Source organism: Balaenoptera borealis (genome assembly GCF_965194805.1).
Source record: "Balaenoptera borealis genome assembly, chromosome: 11".
NCBI lineage: Eukaryota > Metazoa > Chordata > Mammalia > Artiodactyla > Balaenopteridae > Balaenoptera > Balaenoptera borealis.
Window position 1 is genome coordinate 34,903,366 of NC_138868.1, and position 21,723 is coordinate 34,925,088.

A 21,723-nucleotide genomic window follows, 5' to 3' on the forward strand; every position below is an offset into this window, starting at 1 on the left:
AAATTATATGTGGGTGGAGCAAAATGAGAAAAAGTGAATGACTAAAATTCACTAAAACACTATTTTAAGACATCTATCACAGCAACCTGATGCTATAACTTGCTGGGCCAATCAGTGAATAACCACATTACAGTCAGTTCTCTTACTTCAGGCTTGCCTGGAACTATAGAAGCATGAAAAACTGCACATTATGTTCTACTGTGGTAACTGATATTAAATTCAAATGCTATCACTAAGGAATTTGATGTAATTTTCTTCAGTAAAGTGAGTCTCAATTCCTTTATAAACAATACATGCATAGATTTCACCAAAAGGAAACTATTTACTGAAAAGAAAAATGGAACATCAAAAAATATTTTAAATGTTAAATATGATACATTTATGTTATTCACAAATATAGGCATCAAATTCTTTGACAGTTGACTAAATATGGAAGACCAGATACAAATAAATATAAGTAATATATATTTTTGCCTATAGATATTAGGTTACATTAGAGGGAAAAACATCTAATTTATTAATCATGTGTTTTGTCAACACTTCCATTATAAAAAAGAATAATTGTTTAAATAAATAAAAAAACCCTATGTTTTGATTCTAAGCTCCAGGGCTTAATAGTCTCAAGAAGCCTGAGCTTCAGTTGAGAAAGGCCAACTTAGTAAAATTTAAACACATCTGTGGAGGTACTACTAAATCACCATTTATTAATGTGTTAAAGCAAAAGCAGGCTGGTTGGCTAAAATAAACATGTATGTTATCCTTGTAACAAAGAACAATAAGTGATGACTGGGCCAATTGTCTACTCTAGGGAGGCCATTCTCCTAAACTGGTTCTCAAGCCCCTAATAATAACATATCATTATATCCCTTTCATTACCTTTCCAAAGCAAAATAGCAATTATTACCTGAACATTTTTTTAGATCAATAAACACTGACCTAATGTTAGATTAAAATACAAAATGATTGACATTATTTTTGAAGCCTAATTATAATTAAACTTTTCTTTAAATTACATCTTGTAGAGCCTTAAAAAATTGTCGTACAAATAACTTTCAGTCAAAAGTGGTCATTAAAAAGAAAACTTTACACTGGAAAAAATTTCTACTGGGTCATCATTGATTTGAGTATGTTAAGAATGTTCACTGATTGTATTAGATGTACACATTCAAATTATTCAGCTCTACAAAATAAAATAAAAAGGAAAATATTTTAACTTATTCAAATGACAAGACAATACAGCTTCTCAGAATCATAACCTCTATTCTTTAGGAAATGACTAAAAATAAGATAGAAAGACTCATTAATTGCAGATTTCTAGGAGTATATCAGTGCTTTATTTTTCACTTTCTTATTTTTGAAAAGAAGAATTCTTGGTCTCAGGAAAAGCAACAAATGTATTTTGAGAGGTTAAATTCTCTTGATTATTAACAAAACAGATCACAGCCTGAAATGTTACTTTATTGAGCCAATAATTACAGTCAAGAATTGGTCATGACATCTAGTCAGATTTTTAATTAGGATGGTTGTAAAATGGATAGAGGCCACCAAATCATTCATTGGCACAGGCCCACGTTTCTTTATTCTAACCCAGAAAACCAGTAAAAAAATGGCAGTCATCATTTAACCATGCCGTTGTAATGAGTTTTGACTCTCCTCATGATTTACAACCCAAACTTTTTGAAAAGTCATGTTCAAATAATTTGAAAGTTATCAGGACCTATAGGTTAATCATTTCCCAAACTTGAGATATGGAAAACCAGGGCAGAATACTGTTTTTATTACCCATTGAGGTGGATTTCCTTCCTTTGAAACTAAATGCATAGACAAAAAAGGAATTTGTTTTCTCTTCTTTTCCTCATTCTATTTGATTTCTATGATCTGTTTGGGGTATACGTTTGTGTATACATAAAAAAAGATAAAGTTCTATTTATTTAGCCCTCAGTGATAATTATGTATGATAATAAAAAATTTTCATACCTCATGTCTTCAAATCCAATTGTAAGCACCATAAGGGAAGTTCCTGCTGAGTTACTGGTCATATTTTCCCTGTAACCTGCAATTTAAGTCCTGTATATGCTCTGAAAGGTCAAGCTGTCAAGTGAAAAGTAAAACTTTACCCTAATGAAGAGGATCTTTTCTCCCACTCGGTATCTTCCTTGCGAGAGCCTCTCCACACAGAACTTGCTCGGGCATTTGCAAGGAGGATCTTCAGAAATCCGTTTCACCTGAAATAGAAGAGCAGGCAAGTTCATTCTCCTTAATCAGGTTGCCTTTAGATTAATTTGTTCCATGGGTTCAAAGGCCCCTGAACCATGAATGCTTTTAAATTTGTTCTATATCAGACTATGGACATGATGTGAACATAGACATATCACATTAAATCTTAACTATGTAAAGGTCAGGCCCTTGAAGGCACTTTGTGAAGGCCAGTAGCTGCACTAAGGCATAAGCTGGATGATGACAATGATAATGATGCTGGAGGATAATCACAAGCAAACCAACCGGCAGCGTAGGGATGACGAGCTGGGTTCTCATGTTTAGAGGATTAAAAAGATCACGTACATTGGATTGTCAAGATAAATATATTGAGAACTCGAATACAAGGCACGTTAACATAGTCTATTATGATGAGGAAACATATAGACATAGTCTATATGTTTCCTCATCATAACTTTAATATTAATTTTACCCATTTTCAAAATAAATGAGAATGTTAAAATTATTATTATTTAAAAATGAGACTATTTAACCTTATTTTGAACCCTGAGACTTTCTTTAAGGAGTCATCTCTAATTCATCCAGACTAATCCAGCAATTCACTCCTCAGTAATTCCCACCTGCCAAAACCTATTTCTGTAGCAGTATCTTACAATTTATATGTATTTTATGAATCCATGTCTGAATATCAGATTTTCCCTATTTTATCTATGTCTGTACTCTTTACAAAACACATACACTAAATGATAAGTGCATAATGCTTGTAAATAGTTGTGACTATTAAAGACAATGTTTAGTCCATGATTTTAGGAATAAGGTTTATTTATTTATGTTTTCCTTGGTTGGGAACCTGCCATGCTGTGTCTCATAACTGTCCTCTCTTCAACTAACCAACCAACCAAACAACCCAAAAGAATAATATGTTGTGTTCTGAGTCAAAATTTCCATAGAAGACAGATCTAAATAATGTACAGCCTACATCTGAGAAGCTAGACAAAACAAATTTAAATTCTGAAGGGATTGGCTTGGACACCCCTAACCCAAATTCTTGCCTCCACAAAGATATGATTCCTAGAGTTTTGTCATCAAAGCAATTCAATCATTTCATCAAATAATTCAATGTCTGACTTCAATCAGTCTTCCACTAAGAAAAAACTGTGGGAAGAGTCACGCAGAAACTCACTTGCCTGTTGGAGTAAAGGACTTAAGCATCTTGGTTTCCCTAGAATAAGCAAGGTTCCAGAAAGTATGGAAGCATAAGACACTAGAGGGGAAAGCTAGAAAGAGTGGGGGAATCCTGAAGCAAAACTTATATTAAGATAAGTTTGGATAAATAAATAAATAATAAATGGATAAATAAGCACAGGGACCTACAAAGGACACAGGAGGGAATTAGTGTGACAGATTAAGACTGCATTCAAAGAATTTTAGAGATGGCTTTCATTGAAAAAGTGAGGGGACTGTCTAACATCGTTATATGAGTGATTAGGCCCATGTCTTTGAGTTCTGAATTTTCGACACCATATGATTACTTGGGCCATAGATATATCTACCCACTCCCCCAGTATTAATAGAATCCTATCCCTAGGGATTCCCTTCTATAATGCAGACCCACATTCTGGGGTGGGGGTGAGGTCACAGGACCAATGAATGTGTGCTGTCTTAAGTGTTGTAAGTGTTCCTCTATGTGTATCTCCTTCAATATGTATTTATAGACATGTTTTAAAAATATAAATGTGAGGAGATATGGGGATACATGTATATGTATAGCTGATTCACTTTGTTATACAGCAGAAACCAGCATACCATTGTAAAGCAATTATACTCCAATAAAGATGTTTAAAAATAAATAAATGCTAAAAAAAATAAATGTGTGTGTGTATATATATATATAAATATATATATATATATATATAAATTGTGTTTATTGCATACCATTGCTAGAAGCAGTACAGTTTTCCTTAGCACCACAATAATTCCATGAGAAAAGAAGGAAAGGAGGGAGGGAGAAGGACTTTGGCCACCCTGAAAAAAAATCCTACAGTCAGCATCATAAAAGCACATGGCCCAGACTTTAGGAGAGTCATGCCTGGCACAGCTTTACCACGATGTAGTAACTGAGCAGACAGTAAATTGGTGTTCAAGTGGTTCCTCTGCTAAGAAATGACAATCACAAGTATGGATGGAAAGTATTTCCATCTTGAAGTGTTTTTAGACAAAATACAGAAACTATTGGTACCAAATGAAATAAAATACAAGAAACACTTTCTCAAGTGGCCTGTCCTTCTCTAATGCCTTCCTAAGCTTTGAAAATATACTTGCTTTTTAAGATCAAGGGCTTTTGTGTGGCTATGTGAGAGCTGGAAGCAGAAATGGAAGAGACAAGGCCAGGCTGTGGGGAGTTAAGTAAACAGTGACTGATGACATCTTGCTTCTTACATTACCTTGGGGTAAGTCAGTCTGGCAGGTGTTCTGATTTTGGCCAGGAACCCAGCCAGCTTTCTGTTGAAATGGGATTTCAAGAGGAGCCTGATTACTCAGAATTATACTATCTCTCATCCCCAGACTGAGGAAGTTGATGGAGAAGAGGAAGAAAGTAAGAATGGCTTCTTAGAACTGTATTCAACTCATTGTGTGGGAACAGGCTGAACATGAGGGCACTAAACCTGACCCCATCATTTTATCACAGCTGAATCACTCTATCAGGACATCAGGGGAATAAATTAATCCGAATGGACTCCACTGTGCTTCTCTTACGATGTCTGGCTTGATTAAAGAAGGTGGGATGTATTATCCACATAAAAGGTCACCTATTTTGTTTTTCAATTTTCCACAATTCTCCTAAGTAGCAAACAAAGAAATGTGAGGACACATTGAAAGTTTCAAAACTGGCAGTTATTGTTGAAACTGTTCACTGGAATATGACATCTTAGCACGGGAATGCGTCTCTTTCTTTTTCTTTTTCCTTTACTCTTTTCTCCATTTTTTTTCTTTTTTTTACTCCCTTTCTTTACTCTCCTTCTTTTTTTTCTCTCTCTTTTTTTTTGATGTAAATAATAACTTTGCCAGAGTAGAAATAGCCAATAGTATTAACTAAAGACAGGAACTTTGCAAGCAATATTTTATATCCCTATTCTAAAGAACATGTTGGAGTATATGAATTTCAACTCCCCAATGGCTATATATGCCGCATATGCAGTGAAGCAGTTGCCATAGGAACTATTTCCTTTTTATATCTGACATATGAAGCTCTGATTTAAGCCATTAGTCAGGTTCATATGTTTTTTCTCTCTGTTCCACTGTCCCTGAAATAAAACACTCAGTGAAAAACTATCACTTAAACAGAATGCAAATATTTCAGTGCAATTTCCCCAATGTAGAATGAAGAAGACTGTAAGAGGCTTCTGTGGCCAAATAAGCATGGAAAACTCCAGGTTAAACAAGATCTTATTATGGAACTCACTAGTGCCTTTGATATGCCAGAATGCATTGCCAAACTCTAGGTAGGGACTATAGTAAGTTGTATTTCTCAAACTAACCTAACCATGGAATTCTTTTTCCACGGGTCATCTGGTGGTGTGAGTGTTTGATTAAACATTCAAACTAGAATGAGAAATGCTAGTTTGAAGGCTGTGAACATAGTATTCTAGCTGGCAACAGTATAGAAATATCTGCTTAGAACATTTCCTACATTCAGTGAAAACCCCTTCACTATACAGATGGTTATGTTCCCAAATCCTGACAAACTTTAAAGCTTCTCTGAAACCCCCTTCATTGCCTCCAGCTAAGAGAACAGAACTTGGAGTAGGGAAGAACAACCACAGAGTGACAGTCTTGCCATTTTGAAGAGAGTCCCTATCCCATCTACCTCTTCTGAACTGGAGTATAGGTAAAACTTTTCCAAAATCCCTTTCATCGTTGTTTCACCACCTTCTCCCTCCTGTCCTTCTTCTCCCCTTCTCAAGGATGAGGGATAGCCACATGTGAGACAAGCTGGTGAAGAAAGGGAACCATTCTAACTACTTTTCCCAGGCTCATGGAAATGGTTTCAAGGGGCAACATCTCCTCGCTCTGCAAAGCTACAGCAGAGCTGAGAAGTGCACATATTTCCAGAGCACATGGCCATTCCAGATAAATAGAAAAAGGAAGAGTCTTTTTTAAACTTTGATTACCCACATTAATAATTTATCCAATAAGCATGGTACTAGATATAGCTGAATAAAATATGGTCCTTTTCTTTGAGAACAAGGACCATACCTCGAGAAGAATAGGTATGTATGCCCAATAAGGTAAACACTTCATTAAATATATAAAAGTACTTGAGGTACCAAGGACAAATTTGTCAATTTTACCTGGGATGAGAGATGCCAAGAAAAAGCTTTCTATGGAAGGCCACACAACCTGAATTTTAGAAGATGAAAAGGTGTCTAAAAGTAGATTTCAAAGATGAGCAGTGTGAGGAGGCCAAGTGAGGAAAAACACAGGGTATAAAAAATCCTTGGGAGTCTGGGATTAGAGTATAGGTTTACAATAGATACATCAGAATGCAAGAATGAATCCATAGGGCAAAAAGTCTGGGAAAGACAAAATGGGCCACAATATGGAGGGCTTATGTGACACATACCTGAGTCTGGGCTTTACCCTGGATATTATAGAGCCCCTGTACAATTTTAATCAATTCTGAGTTGCGTTTAGGTTGATCATTCTTATAGCAATAAAGTTCATGGAGAAGAATTTCAAGAACAGAGTGGTCAACAGTGTCAAACACCAGAAAGTGGTCTCATAATTTGAGGACTAAAAAATTCATTTGATTCAGTAATTCATTCATTAGGAGGTTAAGGGTCAGACCTCTGACTCTAATGCATTAAGGGAAGAGAATGGAGGTAACAGCTGAGAGGAAAAGGACTAAGATCAAGCATAGTAACCCCAGAAAAACACTTTTATGAGAGAAAGACTAAAAGGAAGATCTTACTCTGAAGTAAGTCTAATCAAAAAAGTATAATTGAGAGAGAAGAAAAAATTGTTCTCATCAATATATAAATAATGTGCCATTATCTACTATTAGTACAATGTTATTCAATTACCTTACAAAATAAAAATGAAACAGCAGGATTCAAGACATGTGACTGATCCTTAAAAACATTCCTGTGATTTTAAAATCCTTTTAGGTGTATTACATTAAAATGCCCTGCCTATCCTTTCATTTCTGAGTGGATTGAACAAAGGAAAAGTAAATTAAACTGGTATTGGGTAAGATACCCTGATGGGCTAAGCTTATGTGTGCTACCCTTAGCAGAAATGCGAATTCTCGATCGGTCAGACAAATTGTTATATTTCTGCTCATTTAAATCTGCAATATAGGTTATAGTGTCACATGGAAGAAAGAAAAGATGGGGGAATCTTTCTTTCTGCATCCTACAGCACCAATCAGCAATTTCCCCTGCTCTTTTCAGCTCAGACCCTTGGGCAGGAAACTCTCAGCTACAGGCTAGCTGTCCTTTTCAATCCTGCCTATTCCTTATAACTGGCATTATGGTTGGTGCTAGTTTCTAAGAACTCTCCTTGTGTATGTGAGACATACTTCAGTCTGACATCCCCGCGGTTTCCATTTTTTATAAAACCCATAGGTTTTTGACATTTACACTCAAGACATATGTGCTGGGAAGTAAATGCACACACATGACACACTACTTAAGAGACAACAGAAGTAGCCAGAGAATTTTATTTCATCCTGTTTACTGTTACACCCAGAATCTGTTTTCTGTAATTATGAGGGTATAATGAAAATATTTCCTAATCTGCCAAAGACGGTGACTCAAGCACTCTGAGGGATGGTGACCTCAGAGAGTTAGACAAAATTAGGTTGGAATCTAAGCTCCTCTCTTCCTCTCAGCAGGTAATTCAACTTCAAGTCTCAGGTTCCTCAATAAGAAACCTGCCCTAAAGATAACAAGAGCACTTGAAGAATACTGGCAGAACCCGGCCCATAGCAGTCAGTCAGTAAAGGGCAGTTATCTTTCTCCATGGTATTTTGCTTTTCCTTCTTTAAAAATCCTCAAGTCCCATGCCTCAGGCTTCTTATCAGTGAATAAGGAAACAGGAACCAATAGTATCAAGGCTTAAGTGTTTTCAAAGACAATTTTCAGGAGGTTGACTTATTATCCTAAAATTTTAGATACTACTCAGCAGAATTAAATGACGCTTTATTTTAAATAAGTGGCTCAGTTTTGAATCTCAAAATAAATTGCAGGACTATAAACTTCCTCATAGGATTTTAAAATAAATTTCAATAACATTGGAATAGGTAAAGGTTAGACTGATAGAAAATTGTACAGAATGAGTTTTGAAGTTCAAAAAAGACCAAGTGTTGATAAGAAACTTGACCAATTTCACTTACTGCATCATCCAGTAAGTTTCCCGTACTCTTTTTTCCAGAAGACTTTGATGAAGGAGAAGGTGAAGGAGAAGGGGCAGAGAGTGTTTCTTCTTGTTCAATTTCTTTTTCCAATTTTATCAAACCAGGAGGCTCCACACCATACCTTTTTAAAAGACACCAGATCAATACACATGCATAAGTTGTAATAATGATACACTGGCCATATGTTGCATTCAATTATACCATAGGACCAAATTGCTGACTTTTCAAAACAACATTAACTTTTCTCTGGCATTGAAATAGTATGTTCTTAAATTGGCACCCTTTTAAGCAGGGAAAAACACACACACCCCCATACATACATACATATATATTTATAGTTACATATACATACGCATATATGTTTACATCTATATATGAACATATAAATGAATAGATGCATAACATACTAAAAATAAATTAAAATACTCCATATAATATATTAATGAGTCAATAACATGAATTACCATATTAATTTAGTCTTCAGCTTTCAGATTTACTAGCTTTAATGATATTAGTGCTATAATTGAACTCCTATTTTGAATATAAGCTTGTTAAAAATGGAAATAAAATCAGAGAGTCAGAGTCAAGTTGAAAACAGCAATTTCCCCAAATAAATGTCCTTAAATGAATTAACAGAGAAGAAATTCACTCTTACTTGTATATCTTTACGGACCCAGAACAAGGTAGAATGGGTAATACAGTACATTGGTTATGCTTTTAAGAACAACATAATGAAAGCATGTACAGTATTACTGAGAAAGAAAATGAATAAAGAAACAAAAATAATTTAGAATAACAATATGTTAAAAACTTTGTGTTGTAAATTATAAATGCCACAGCAGTTCAAAGACAGAGATGTAGTTGTTAACAGCATTCTTATCTCCCATATTTTTCTTAGGCTAAGTTTAAATTTGGTTTGGTTTCCTAGATGCATATCAATTGTACCTAGGTGAAGGAGGCCAAAGATAATTCCAGAATTTGAGAATTGGGAAGGATCTTTGGGTTCATGTAGTTATACCCTTTCATTTGTACAGAATAAATAAAACAGATCCAGAGGAAATATAGAACGAGCTAGGAACAGAATAAAGATGCAAATCTAGGTTTTCTTACTTCAGGTTTTCTCTGACATTTTAATCAGGTGATCACATGTTAGAAAGAAGAGGAAAAAGTCACTTGGAAATTTTTAAAAAATAGGCTGTGGATTACCTACAAAGTAAATAACCTATATAGAGAGAATAAATATGTTGGCAATATGTCTAATACCTTAGAGTGAGTGAATAGTATATTAAAACATCATTAAATGTAAAAGCTTAGGTTATCGTCTTCCTGTTCTAATGGCTTGTTATTTTAACTGACATCATCACACACGTCAGGTGGCCTTTGAGAGCTGGAAAACTTATATCAGAATTCAGTACGAAACAGTTTAAGCTGGCACAACTCAATAATTGCTGTTTTGCTAACTGCCTCTAGTGAACAGAGTAATTTTTAGTTACATAAATCAGTAGCTAAAAGACTTTAGGCACTATTTATCACATTTCAAACCTTTTATACAGATTAGCCAGTTAACAGGACATTTGTAGAAACATGCAATAGACCTCAGATTCTATAACAGTAGAGACTGTCTGATTCACAGCATTCCTAGCAGCTAGTGTAGATCCTGGCACACAATAGATACTTAATAGCTACTTTTTTTGAGTGCAAAAAATTTCCATATTCTCATATAACAATGAGTTCAGGCTCCAAAGCTGAATTAGATTTCATTGTTTTGGATCTTTAAATGCATGTCACTTTAATAAACATATCGACATTAAATGTAAATAAGTGTTTTACCCCCAAAAAATGTTCTTCTAGAAAACTTTAAACCCTATTCAAAACCAAAATACATTTTTAACTTTCTAGTACTCATTAATTACACTTAACTCAACCCAGCATCTCATTACTGTTGACAAGTACCAGTAATATTCACTTGAAGATTTGGGTATCATTCTTCCCTGAGGCAGACTTGAGCTAACTATGCCATTAACCTACTCTTTAGATTTAGCAAATCACTTAACCTCTAAGAGTCTGTTTTCTCTCAGGAAAACACAGATGAAAGTGGCCTGTCCTAGAGGTCTGATGTAGCAGGAGAGAGAGAGAGAGAGAGAGAGAGAGAGAGAGAGAGAGAGAGAGAGAGAGAGAGAGGGAGAGGGAGGGAGGGGAGGAGAGAGGAAGAAGAAAGTTAAAAGAGCAACTGTTACTGAATTCCATGTGTCTGGAACTTTTGGGCATCTTGACATACATTATTTCTGAGCCTCAGCTTTATTTCACTGTAAAATGGAAATTCTAATTCCTGTGTTTTAATACAGTTAGAAGGAATTAAAACAGTATCCATTACACTCCCAGTACAGTGTCTGACACATGGCACCACCTCCGAGACGGCTGTTGATAACTGATGTATCAAAGCTTGCACAACCAGGAAACTGCAGCATTGAGGTCCTTTTGCCAAAGTTTTAACTTTTTAAAATATACCACCCAATGAAATTATGTAACAGCCTCAAAATTAAGATGTAGTGTTATTACTATTGTTATATTATTACTATTGTTGGTATCCTTTACAAAAAAACTCACCATAGGCTTTCTTTAAATTAATTTTCCTAGAATTGTAGGATGGCAGGAATATCTCAGTGCTGGAGCATAGCAGAACAAGTTATAAATTCATTTTTGCTGCTAACTCGCTGGATGAACTTCAACAGGCAACCCTTTTTAATCCCTCTAGACTTATGTGAAGTCTTAGTTCCATCAAGGTATAACATTTTGCTACATTTAATGTTCTCAAGGTAATAACATAAACTGGGCAGTGAAGCTAGAGGAATTTAACATGCTAGAATTCACAGCCAATTAAAAGTCAATCATAAATGAAAACATCATATTTGAAAGTATAAATTGTGTCAATTGGAAAATATGATTTCATTTGTAATTGTAGGTGGATTTATACCACCTTTCAGGAGCAGGCTGTTTGGGTTGCACAATTTTTTCTTTTTCTTTTTCTTTTTTTTAACAAAGTGAAATAATAAGAAATATGTTATTAAAAAGTAACAACAAGCTCCACTCCATGTTGAATACAAAACAAAATTTGAATGAAGTTGGTAACAAAGTCATACATGGAAAACTTTGCCCTGGAGATTTTTCTTTATCTGGGAATGCTGAAAATTAGCTATGCCACTGAACATAGAAAATCAACACTAAGCCCCAAATTTCTGCTTATATTGGCTTTTGAATACTTCAAGCTGCCTAAGGTACAGTCAGCCAATCCTGAAATACACACTTAAATGTGATTCATTGGCTTCCTGTCTGTCTGGAGGTGTCAACAGTCTGTAAATCATGAAATTCCCCTTGGGTTGGGGGCCTGCACCTGAAGCCAGCTTAGTTACCAGTAGGTCTTTTTTCTGCTCTCCAAAAGGCTGCTTCATTCTGGTTTCCATGATTAACTCTATACCACTCTACATTTTGATTTTGTTTATAAGGTTTTCAAAAATTTATAGTGTTTTCTATTCTTGTCCAACTACAAGATTTCAAAGCTTTGCGGGAGAAGGGGTAACTGTTGCTTTCAAACTGAATAAGGGTCAACTAAAGATAGCAAGAAGGTTGAATCCACTAAAACCAAATCTTTGCATCTGTATACCCCAGTGATGTGAAAGTAGGGGGAATACTGAAAGGGCAATATCATATTATCATTTTTTTGGTCTCATTTCAAAAATGCAAAGTGCTAGGGAAATGGTCTTATGGTTAATAACTTTATGATGAGATCTTAGAAATGGACTTTTCATTTTTCTGGCACAGGATATAGCTTTTGAGATTGGTCTAGATGAAATAATTGAGCCCCCAAACTAAGCCCTGAACTAGAAAATTTACTCAAACTATTTACTAGACTATAATTTTCAAAGAAAAGACATCTGGAGCCTATTTTACTAGAGTTGGAGGGATAAAGTTTAGAAACTCCCCCTTCTTAAGGCAAACAACAGATAGTTTTAGATTCTTGCAAGATGGTTTTTGCCCCATTTTTTATTCTGTTTTAAAGTTATTTAAAGATAGATTTAAATTTGGATGGAAATTTCACTCATATGAAAACAAATTTTATTCTTAGCAGTCAGAGTCAAGCTCTTTAAATAGGATGAGTTAATTAATAAGCCTTGTATAAGAATATTTTCTTTTAAGTAACATTTCATTAAGTCATGGATTAAAATAGGAGACTAACAAAAATATTCACAAAGCATATTTCTTTTGAATGGTCATAAATTTTGTTGAAAATGAAGAAAACACTCAAAAATAAAAATATAAAAAGCTTCCCTCTGATGTTGACTATTCATCATAGCCCCAAACCAAAATATCAAAAGTCTTTTTTTTAGTTTTATCATAAAGCTAATCTTAATTCTGCAGTCTTAAAAAAGGTTGAATTCATAGTAACTTTTTTTAAACAATGAATATCAAAGCACCCTCATTAAAAAGATCTTTGAGGTTTTATTGACCTGTTTTTGCTGAGTGTTTTATTTTGCAGAAGGCAAACATGCATATTTTACACACAGAAACTGACATGGTTTCTGAAATATTAACAGAGGGATTTCACCCTCCAGTGATGACAGCTCTGTTTAGTTGAAAATAAAAGGAAGTTTCACCCATGAGAACAAAAATAAGTGGTCTCCTTCACCCACCCCACAGCTCTCAAAGGAGCTTCACGGAGTGTTCCCAGGCAAGAGAATACAGCAGGGAATTAGAAATATTTAGTGAATCATTTCTAAAGTGATGTTGATGCTTTTAAGATGACATCTATGTAATTTGAGAAATAAATGTTTAGAATCAAGTGTAAAGAAACATCATCTATCAGTGGAAAAAACACAGAACTCGCAAGGTTGTATTGGGATTTTGTTATGGCCAAACCTCATCTGTTGTGTGTACAAATTAATGTTGTGATTCTTGAGAGCTCTCCGAATACCACTTCTGGTTTTGTCTAATGCTGTCTTAATTCAATAATTCAATAACTCTGTCTTAATTCAACTCCATAGAGGAGTACAGGGAGGAGGAAGCACACATACGATGATCTAGATAAAGGTTTAATATATCTAAAGAAAAAATTAGGAGTAAAATAAGATGGGAATGATGAATTTCCCTTTTTTCCTTCAACAATTATGCTTCAACACAGGGCTAAGGTAGTGATGTTTGGGTTTATTGGGTTACTGATTTTAAAGCACAATTGAACGTCCATTAAAATTTTGATAAAATCTTCAAATGTGGACAGAGAGAAACTTAAATAGACATGTATACTTAAATGTTCAATCTATCCATTTGGCATTCAGCTGTTTAACCTTATGTTGCACACAAAGGTGATGCCCTGAATAATCTGTTAGCATATTTTTTTCTTTTTCATGGGAAGTGTGCAATACTTCACATCACTTAAGTAGGTGAAGAAGATAAAAGGCAAAATTTACAAATTGAATATTGTAATGTATTGTCTTAATCCTTAGATCACTGCTTTGTGAAATTAGTAATTTTCTTTTGTAATGTGAATAATCTCTGCTTTTATCAGTACACATGGTCATAAAGTGAGGTCAGAAATGTAGCTACCCATTCTTATTAATAATAATAATAATGATGATGATGGTAATAATAATAAAGAAGGCAGAGAAAACTTTTGGAGGTGATAGATATATTTATGGCATAGATTGTGGTGATGGTTTCATAAATGTATGCTTATATCCAAACTCATCAAGTGGTTTGCATTAAATATGTACAGCTTTTTGTATGTCAACCATATCTCAACAACGTGGCTTAAAAAAAAAAAAGAAATGGAGCAACGCAGAATCTCAATTTTAAAATATTTGGGGAAAAACACACACAAAGCACTTCATATAATGCTTCACCTTCAAATTGACCAGGTCATTATGATTCCCTTTCATTAACCAAGATATTAATTTGTTTTATATACTATGGCAAGGGGCAATTCATGACAGACTCAGAGCTGGAGGAAAGGTGATTCCTAAGGGAATTTTGTCATTGGATAGCATGCCTTCTTCTTTGATGACTTGGTCATAGTTAAAATGTTTAGTTCAGCAGGATTCCTAACAGTGTTCAGATAATAAAGAGTATAATTACAAAAAATAAAATAAATCCAGAAAATAGGTAAATAATGTACACTAAACAAGAGGAAAATGACAACTCCCAGCTAATTCGGTAGATAGCACCACTCCTTTTTACCTCTATCACAACTTTCAGAATCATGATGCCTGTTTGATCCACATATTTAGGTTATCAAAGCACCAAAATAGAATCTGGCATTTCAGAATATTCTAATGATATAATTAAAATAAACAAGTAAACAAAAAGTTTTCTGCCTAATCTCCTATTACCCAGGAACTCTAGACAATCTGTCTTTTACTCTAGCATTTCAGGGGCAGCAGCTCATTTACTGAGATTTTACTTTGTGTGTATTCCTCCTTCCTGTATGTTTAATATCACCTTTCTTACGGGATATCTGCTGAGCCCAAGGACTCAAGGCTGAGTCCTTTGACTCATAGCTGTTTGTCCTGCAGGCCAGAAGGCTTAAGCATGGTAGAGGAGTGGCTTAGCTGAGTCCTAAAAGCAACAGGTACCTTTGTCTTGCTCCCTCTCAGAACCCAAGAAAGTGACAGCATTGAAGGGGAATGGGGTTCTAAGAAACAGTCAGGTACTATGAACTATGCCTGAGTAGTAGAGACCTGAGTGGTCAGAAGACAAGGGTACCCTCTCCAGAGGCTGTCACACAATATAGCTGGGAGAGGTGTGGGAGAAAGTAGGGACATCCCTAAATGTCTCAAATTGATTTTTTTCACTCCTTATTGAGTGGAGCCTCATTCCTATTTAATTCAAAATTTTAAAAATTAAAACAATCTCTCTCATCCAATTATTATGATAAAGTAAAATCCATACCTGATGAACAGTTTGTTAAGATTATGTTGACTATGACGTTTTAAAGAACTTGGGGTTACTTCTTCTGATTACAGTGAATTTTCCACTGGATCAAAAAAAGGGCTATTCCTTGGCAGCAAGTTTTCTACCCATTGCTGTAATATGCTGATGTGCTCACCCTGTATTTTCTTTTCTTTGATTTTCTTTATAGCTCTCCCTTTGAGAATTAACACCCAGAGCACACTCTTACTTTGTCTTATTGGTTCATCTGATCTCAATGCTAGAAGTATAATCAGATCTGGATGAGAAAACATCTTCTAATTAATTCTGAAGTTTTATTTTGCATCAAGATCTATTCAAACATTTATATCTTCATTTATAATTCTTTGGGCTTTATAAAACTGTCAGAAGCCTTGTTTGAGGATTTGCAATGTAATAAGGAGAAGACATGAAACCAAATCAAGTCAGCTGAGCTAATAAAGTCCTTTCCCTTACTTATTTAGCTACAGGTATGATTTCTACAATGACTTCTTGTTTTTCTTTTCTAGAAGAAAAAGATTCCAAAGATATCTCTACATATGAAGGATAATATTCTATCTTTTCCCAATCAAATTATGGAGAATAATTTAAAAACTATCAATCCACTCAGGAGTAGAAACCAAAAGAGCTGAGGGATGAGATGTTAAATGGGGAAAATGAGGAAAAAGGAACAAAAGAAGAGGCTGAAAATTATTCAAGAGTAAACAGGAAGAGAGGGATGAGGGAGCTGAGAAAGAGAGAGAATAATGGGAATAGACTTTCCACTAAGGAAAGCATAATTGTCACATACAATTTCATGTACAAGATCCTTCCCAGCCTCCCAAGAAAGAGTTGCAAGGAAAATGTCTTCAATTAAAGGATATTTAGAAAATGCTTAAACATAGTGACTTTGACAATAAGGCCACAATGTTAAGAATATTGGTGGTCCACTTTTAGTTTGAACAATTGCTCTCGAGATGTTCATACTGATCATATTTGAAGGAGTTGCTTCTCAACACCTAGGTTAAACATCAGCGATGAAAAGGCAGCAAGCTTCTCAGCTGCTTGGATGCTGAGATGGTCAAGTCTTAAGTAGCGGCAGTAGTATGACCTACCTGGCTGCAATCCGGCCAAGCTCTAGCAAACACAGACACACTTCTCTGGGTTGCTTGTGGAGGACTGAAAGACAAGACAAAGGTGGACACCTTTACAATAGAAAGGACAGTAAAGCAGCTCAATGGGGAGCAGGATCGACTCCCTCATCACTCATGGTCCCAGTAAATGAGCTAGTCTTCATTCTGACATTCATAGAAACCATCCTATTCCACAGTACAGTTAGCTTTACTAAAGTCCTAAAGCAGTTTTCAAAACTCTTTGCCCAACTTCCTCCCCAAAAGCCATGAGTCTCAGGAATCCCACCCTGAAAATATTTTCTTCAATTAGTTAATATTTGTAAGTCAATACTGGAAACACATGTAGCTATAATTATGATATAAATAGTAGATGGATACTTAAAAACAGACAGCAAACATATGACTATGAAGCAAAGTCTGGTCTTTTAAAAATCCTAACTCTATATTCACCAGGGATTTTAGCAGAAATAATGCAATGAATAAGGATTAAAAATTACACATCATGGTCCTTTGTTATCCTCCAAACAACAATGTCAAGTGAGCCCTCTGAAACTTGATGTCTTCTCCTAACGAAATTTGACTAAATGATACTTTAGAAAGAAACACTTTCAACTGACTGAATTTTGTAAATATGTACAAATACGTACCATCAGCCAGTTTTGCCCATAAAATGAGCAAATTAGAAGATGGTTCTCTGCATTGATACTTCTTTTCTAATATAATATGATTACTTAATAAAGCTGCTTTATCAATTGCTCTGGACACATTCAGTAATGTTGACAAATCATACTTGCATTTGTTGAGCCTACCAGAGGAGTATATACTGCTTATACTTTTTTCTTTTTAAACTAAGACTAGAGAATTTTTAAAATGTTATTATATACAGCACCTAATAAAGACAACAGATATTGGGGGGAAAAGATAGAATTGAGAATGGTCTTTACATAGACACAATATCCTGATAAAAGAAAATACTAGCTTATTGATAAACATTAAGAAAAATAGCAATATTGCTTCAATTCTTAAACATAGAATTTTATAGTAATTTAATTTCCCAGCTTTATTCTATTCCCCCACTTAAATATCTAATTCCTTCTCTCCACAGGTTTAGGCAATGGCAGTATTTGCCACTGACACCAGAATGGAATTTGTTGGGAGTGTGTGGTGAATAGAAAAATACATTTACTTAGATTATAAAAGTATATGATTTCACTTGGCTTTAAACAAACAAAAATTTATTATCTTGCTATAAAATGTCATCTTTAAAGCTTTTAAAATAAGTTCTAATATCATCAGCAATGTTGATTAAAATAGAATTGATTATGGGAAATCTGAATTACAGAATCTTTCCATTCTTGGTAATATAAATTTGAGTTTCAGCTAACGCTTAGTGAATTGTCATAAAACCCAGATTGGGGAAGTCTAAAATTACTTTTAACTAAAGGGGCTTAAAGCAAAGATATTTACTACCTCCAATTTCAAGTGCACCATTAGCTGACTCTGGCTGAATGATACAACTTTTGATACATTAAATCGACTTCAGTGCAATGAAATGTGCGGACTGTAATATGACATAGGCATCAATTTCAAACAGAGAACAATAACAAACATCACAAAACAAAAGCAAACAAATGAAAATCAATCTTCTTGTCTAGATAATCAGTTTCTTCTGATTTGGACTTTTCAAATCCTGTCCATGGTACAAAATAACAAACAGGAAAAAGGAATACATGAAAGCTGAGGAGAAGAAGATGTTTAAGGCCCTGCTATTACCCTCATCTTCAGTGAGAGCTGTGTGAAGGAAGCAGCTAAAGCTCAAGGAGACTTGGATACAATCTCATGCATTTTGTGATGGAAACAGTGTTAAAATATGAAAACTATTAGTGAACTGACCAAACTGTGCCAATATGCAGTCAACACCAACTCTAAAAAGCAACACCTGACTCAACTATCATGATTCTTTAATCAACGTATTGTACTTATTTTGAGAGTATGTAAGAATTGGAAGTAAATACCAATAGATACATTCAATGGAAAATAAAATTCATTCTGAAGAAAAACAGTAATGTGGGTAATGTAAGAAAGACAATGTGATATGTAGGATGCATTGCTATTGTGTATTCAGCTATCAATTTAAAACAGCCTTTGCCTGCCAACACTCAAATATCGACTCTACCATGGACTCATTAGAAAATCAATTTGGCAAACTGAAAAGTAACTGCATGATTCTCCTTTTTATATCCTTAACAGAACCAGCTTATAAAATTTAAGACAAATAAACGTCTCACTCAGCATCATTCCTTAGGAAAATGATAATAGAAAGATGATGTTTTACTTCCTAGTTTTCTTGGAAGTGTTATCTTTAATAAAGCAATTGCTTTATTGCTTCAAAACACACCTATAATATTGTCTCACTTGTTAATGGCATTTTGAATATTGGGCATATCATGCCTGATCCATAATGGCCCAAAATATCATGTTTGATGACTGGTAAGCAATGAATGAGTTAAATCTGCAGAGAGGCATAACAGCACAATGACAAGAACAGAACAGAGTAATTACTCAGTAAACACTATGTCTCAAATTATCAAGGATGATGACAATTATGTCGTGATGATAATGGTTGTGACAGTAAACAAACTGAATAAAGGCTAAAATCTTACCTAGCATATTTAGAAAAGGCAAGAATTTAAATTATGTCAAAGTTTATTTAATTGTAAAAGCAAACACTCTTACTTTATTCTATAAAATTAAATTCAAGAGTCTTTAAGTAGTATCTACATTATACCAAAGAGGTGACTGTGTGGTTTTTGCACTCAAGCAAGTTCTAAACTAAAGTTAACAGATGGAAAGAGGATAGTGACCATGGGATTCAAGCCACAAAGATCTGGGTCTGAATGTGAGCTCTAAAATTTACTAGTTTGTTATTTTGGGAGATTATAAAATCTCAGTTTTCTGAGGGAAAATAATGGTGTGTATCTTGCAATATTTTTGTGCGGATTTAACACAATATTATTCGTGTTATTCTTAGCCAATGCTTGGCACATAGAAAAGACTTCCCAAGGTTAGTTTTCTTTCTTTATTATTATATTTGTTGTAAATTATTTGCTTAAAGATTATCTTCATTTGGCTTAGCTAATATTAATACACTCATTTTTTTTCCTATAAGCATTTTTTTGTCTGTGCACCTGTCATGTGTAAGCCACCATACTAAGCAGTGGAAGAAACCTCAGAATTAAAAAAACTACTATGGATAGATGTTTATAATTTAAAGCAGTTATTATAATGAGTGTATTTCGAATATTTTGTCATTTATATTATATCAGAAATAGTTAATTCTAAATTTAATCAAATTGAAGTTTAAGTAGGTCAATTTGGCCAGCATATATAGACAGATATAAAGGAGACAGCCTATCATTATTATGCGTTTGTGCTAAGTATAAAACTTAAGTAACAATTACATTAGAACATGTCATTTTATGAAACACTAAACATCTTACTGTCAATTTTTCTGCATCTCTCGGAATAAAATAATTTAGATGAGCCCATTTTCAATAAGTTACCTAAGTTGATTATATATTGCATATATGAATGCATGTTTTTGTCAGGATGATTAGAAAGACAACTTTTAGTGTATTGCATTTGAACTAAAGCCTTTATGTTGAGTTGTATGTACTACTCATTTTAAAGACATTTTACTGATTTGTCTTTTCAAAAATATAAGGAAATTTATACTTATATTGAGGTTTATGGTAGGAAACATTTTTTTCACTCTATCATTACAATATTAATATGGTCTTTTGCTTTGAGTTGTGGTTAGAAGAGGGGATCACTATGGCTTTCTTTCCTCTGAACAAATTCTCTTTAAAACAAAAAGCTGTCTAGTCATTGGTGATTATTATGCAAAAGGTCTTATCATTGGAGGCTTCTTTTTAAATAATCAAAACTGTTTCGAAGAAAAGTATAAGGCAGAACACCTCTGGGAAAAGCAACACAGATCCCTGTTCAAAATATGTGGCAATCTTATAACCTAGATTCTGTTAAAATCTCATGGGCATCAAATGTCAAATGGAATGCTGCTAGCTCCAGGAATAGAAAATGAGACCTTCTGCTAAGGCAAGGGGTAGAGTTTTAATGTCACAGAATCTGCAAGGATAAAATGCATTAGACCATGAATGTATAGTTTACCTATATATATTAAGTTTCAACAGATGGACAAAAAATGAAAATATGAAAATTTCATTATCTATTTGGTTTATATACATTAGAGGCAATAATATTCATGTTGGTTTTAAAGGAAACTATATTTTAGATTTATATTTAAGAAGAAATTTGCAAAACTTTTATTTTTGACTGAATATTAAATTGTGAAAATATCATAAATTTAATAGCTTCCCACCTCCCCAGAGCAGAGAACAGATTCTCATACTCAGAAAGAGTGACATAGTAGAAGATACAGTAAACTAGATGTCAGAAGAACTGGCTTCTAGTCAAGCCTACATAATTTTCTCATCTCTAAAACGTGCCTTCTACTTGCTCTTTCTTAAGGGCATTTGGTATATGGTAAACACTCTTTGCTACTTAAGTGATGGTCCACAGAGCAGTAGCATTGGTATCAGCTGGGAGCTCGATAAAAATGCAAATTATTGGGTCCCACCCCAGATGTATTGAGCAAAATTTACATTTAAGCAAGGTTTCCAGGTGAGGAATATGCACATTAAAGTTTGAGAATCATTATATTAATCAATGTTATGATTATTACAATAAATGCCAATTATAATTCTATATCTATTTTGGTTAAAATATTCAAATGTGATTTGATATATGGAACATGCTCTAGAAATGCTTAAGATAACAGTGATGATGATGATGATGATTATGATAATGATGATGATGATGATGAATGGAGGAAAAAATAATTTGGGAATTGGATTAGCCCTTAATGGGTATTATGGGCATTTATCACCTACCAGGATCTATAAGGTACAAAACATGCCTCCCAAGAAAGTAAAGGGATGG

The 21,723-nt window shown here is 34.3% G+C and overlaps 1 protein-coding gene and 1 long non-coding RNA gene across 15 annotated transcripts in view; one reads left to right on the forward strand and one right to left on the reverse strand.

Annotated features, from left to right (window-relative positions):
• The window catches only part of LOC309606032, a 1,194,635-nt gene that overhangs the window by 233,745 nt on the left and 939,167 nt on the right, over positions 1–21,723 (forward strand). The window lies entirely within an intron of this gene.
• The window catches only part of GAS2 (growth arrest specific 2), a 159,725-nt gene that overhangs the window by 49,607 nt on the left and 88,395 nt on the right, over positions 1–21,723 (reverse strand). For all 14 annotated transcript variants that reach the window (XR_014231597.1, XM_082342504.1, XM_082342503.1 and 11 more), the window contains 3 exons: positions 16,687–16,750; positions 8,615–8,756; positions 2,118–2,225 (listed from right to left, as the gene is read on the reverse strand). Coding sequence is in view for 13 of the 14 variants with exons in the window: in XM_082342504.1 (XP_082198630.1) it covers positions 2,118–2,225; positions 8,615–8,756; positions 16,687–16,750 (314 nt within the window). In the remaining variant the exon portion in view is untranslated. The remainder of the gene's footprint in view (positions 1–2,117; positions 2,226–8,614; positions 8,757–16,686; positions 16,751–21,723) is intronic.